Consider the following 3,638-nt stretch of genomic DNA (forward strand, 5'->3'; position numbering starts at 1 on the left):
ATATTGTTGCCCATATCGTCATCTAGGATGTCCTCAACCAAATCATCTAGCGAATCATTATCCAAAGAATCATCATCTAACGGTGGATATATATCAGATAGCTTATCTAACGAATCATCATCTAACGGTGTATCTGTATCAGATAACTCGTCACTAGAACTGGAACTATGCTGTTTTCGTCGTCTAGATTTTATTTTCCGCTGATACTTTACCGTACTGGTGCTGGGACTGCTTCAATACTATTGTTTGCTTTTTTTTGTAATTTTTGGTAATAATCATTACTGGTTATAACCTTGGCACCAGGAGTTACTCGTGTTTTCTTTACTGGTTCCAAACGAGGCATTGGTTTGACTGTTTTCAAAAGTAAGTCTTCAAAAGAAACTGATGGCGGTAAATCTTCTAGAGTTGCTTCCATATTTTCGTCACCTTGATTCGCAGTTTTGTTATTTATCTCCTTCCAACGTTTATAGGCATCGGGGTGAAATTTAGCTTCTTTTACAACGTTATTTTTCTATGGGAATATTGCCGCTTTCCGAAATCCGCTTTGGATGATTTCTGGCTTTGTACCATACCACACGTCACGAACATGTTCAGAAAATGTTGGCGATGTGTGTGGCGGCAACTTGAGAATGGTAATCTCATTTTCACGAGCTAATTCGATGACTTTTGTATTTACGTGAGTGCTGTGACCATCATATATCAATAATAGTGGTCTTTGTTGTCCCACAGCATACAAAGATGTATTTTTTAAGAAATTGACGAAAACATCCGTTTCCATCCAGCCGTTTGGAGTAGCTGCATATGCTATATCAAGATTATCTGGGTCCTGTGTTGCCATCCACTGGTCCCATACGAACTTTCCTTTAAATACAATACATGGTGGTACTTTGTCTCCAAATGCATTTGCCGCAGATAATATTGTTACATTCTCCTTACCTGGACTACTCGTAGTTCGCGAACACGATTTACCTTTGGCTCCTAGCACCTTCACTCGGGATGGGTCAACGCATAAGCTGGTCTCGTCCAAATTCCATATTTGCTTAGGCTTATCATTAGGATCTAATTCAACAAGAGTGTTCTTTAAGATCTCAAAATACTTATAAATGGGAAATGGATCACACATCTTCTTCCTTGCGTACTCAACCGATTGGGGTTTCTTGAGAGATAACTTGTATCTTGCTTTGAAGCCGGTGAACCAGTCATGACCAGGAGTATTATTTTTAAATGGCGTTCTTATATTATTTTGTGTAACAAAATCAGAGACAATCAACAGAACTTCACGTTTTGACAATCCAAAGCCCCATTTTTCTAGAGTTTTCAATCCTTCGGCCAACTTGCGTTCATGTTCGGCATGAATAACTGGTCCTCTACCTAATAAATCACTTTTTTTTCCTCTGACACCAGTTAAATGATTGTGCAATGTTGTTTTTGGAATTGCATAATTTCGGCTTGCTGTATGTAGTGTTGTTTTTCCAGATCTGATATTTTCCAGTGCTTTTTGCAGCTGTTCCTTACTATAAGATGTCGCTCTCTCCGTCTTACGTTGATAAATGCGAACCATGGTAGCACCTAAAAAAGAGTCAATCGTTAAAATTTTAATCGGGGCAGGTGGGAACGTAACTAATTATTCCTAGTTCCCACTTGCCTCGATAAAATTTTATTGAGGTAAGTGCGAACATTACTGTACGTGTCCTCTAAGTAGGGTTATGTATATTGAAACACGTTTATCGTATTTACAAAGTGCGCTTTTACACTAAAATAATACGGCTAATAATCTTACCTTGAAAATCTTGCTATTGCAGAACACTGGGGTAAGTGCAAATTTGACAAATCAAGTGGATTTTTGCAGATATATGTTCAATACCTCAACTTCCACATGTACTGTCGGTAACGTCGCTCCACCGTATACAGAACACATGGTTATGAAGTTAAGTAACGTTTACACTAGATTTCGCTATTTTACTATCGTTGGTTGAATTACGGTATTGAATAGTCGCACTTGCCCCAGATTCCCACTTACCCTGACTTACCTTAGTTAAATCAAATCATTCTTTTTAAAAAAGTGCATAATTAATAAATCGTAATCCTAAAAAAAAAATAATATTTTTTTCTAATATTTCTCTTTCTCCACTTAATAAAGTACACAATTTTGGCAGGTAGTAGTCTTAATATTATGCACATTACATTGCATACAAAATGTTTAAATATATTTTCGTCATCTTAGGCAATGTAGAATAAATAATCGATCTCCTAAATTTCCATAGAATCCGGATTTTGAAAGTCTCCGGATAGTTCTATAATAATTATAATATAATAATTTCTTCAACTTTCTTCAAATTTCTCTTAATTGCTAAAGTCCACTATATCCTCGACATCTGACAAATTATCAGCCAACTCTTATAACTCTGTGGAGGTCAAATTTTTTTTGTAATTTTTATACCTAGAATTTTTTCGACAATGAATACTTTACTGCAACTACCTCTAAGATCTAAGATCACCTTTTATCACAAAAAAACGTGTTTACTAAAAAAAAAAAGAAAAAAAACAACAGATAAAATTCAAATTTTACTTACATCGTCGGGCGCACTACAGCACGGAATGCCGAAAATTCAACACCTATTATTTCAGCGCCTCACTGACACCTAAATAAACAATATATCGATGCGGTATGTTTGTCGTAAGTAGCTTAATATAGACATTTGAGAATAGCGGGACGGACAAGCGGATGTAACTAATAGTACTTGAAACGAAATCTTGAAATTAGTAAAAAAGTGGCACACAAAACCGATAGCGTGCCCGCATGGAGGTTAACTCTACCCAGTTGAGTCGAACTCTTTTTTTTTCTTGCAGTGCCTATTCGTTATGGATCTTCGCTACCAGCATGTTAGCTGTTCTTGGAGCATTATCTGTACCTGATTAAAGCTGTCTGCAATAAGAACGATATCATCTGCAAATTTAAGGTTATTTAAAAATTTTCCATCTACATTGATGCCCTTTTCGTTCCAATCTATTGTTTTACAAGCGTATTCTAGCAAAGTTGTAAATGATTTAAGAGACATGTCTCCTTGCTGAACGCCTCTTTCAATACGAAAGGTCCCAGTATCTCCATTAAGTCTTACTCAGGCTGTAGCATGCTAATAGATGTATCTGATCAGGGATATGTATCGGTGATCTATTAATAGGTAATAAATAAACGAAACAGGTTTAACAGCTACATCAAAGAAAAAAGTTTAATTTGGTATGGACATGTAAGAAGAACCGATCATACAAGGTGGATAGCAAAGATTTCGGATTGGAGCCCAATAGGAAGGAGGAAAAAAGGTAGACCCCGAAGATCATCGAGGGATGAAGTGGACGAGGCCATGGAAAGACGTGACCTTAGAGATGGAGAATGGCAGAACAGAAGGGACTGGGACGTATATATATCTATTCTAAATTGTGTTAGAGCTTGGAGCATTTCACTTTTATTGACCGTATCAATGTTGTGAGCATATCTCTTCCATTTTTGTTACATTGGCCACTATATCCGTCAACCCCATATTCTTAAATTTGTGCTTATATTAAAGCCCACATATATAATAATTTTGTCACAGCAATGACTGAACTAAACCTGGTATGGCATGATCGTCACATTACTA

The 3,638-nt window shown here is 36.6% G+C and overlaps 1 protein-coding gene across 1 annotated transcript; it reads right to left on the reverse strand.

The window, feature by feature from the left end:
• Positions 1 to 511: 511 nt before the first annotated feature.
• Positions 512 to 1,123, reverse strand: LOC140446381 (uncharacterized). Its single transcript, XM_072538926.1, has one exon. The coding sequence runs from the start codon at positions 1,121 to 1,123 to the stop codon at positions 512 to 514; it is 612 nt and encodes a 203-aa protein (XP_072395027.1).
• Positions 1,124 to 3,638: the final 2,515 nt, after the last annotated feature.

Source organism: Diabrotica undecimpunctata, chromosome 7, assembly GCF_040954645.1.
Source record: "Diabrotica undecimpunctata isolate CICGRU chromosome 7, icDiaUnde3, whole genome shotgun sequence".
NCBI lineage: Eukaryota > Metazoa > Arthropoda > Insecta > Coleoptera > Chrysomelidae > Diabrotica > Diabrotica undecimpunctata.

Bases quoted from the DNA above. Each gene is read 5' to 3' on its own strand.
- LOC140446381 (XM_072538926.1), bottom strand. From the start codon at position 1,123: ATGTGTGATCCATTTCCCATTTATAAGTATTTTGAGATCTTAAAGAAC.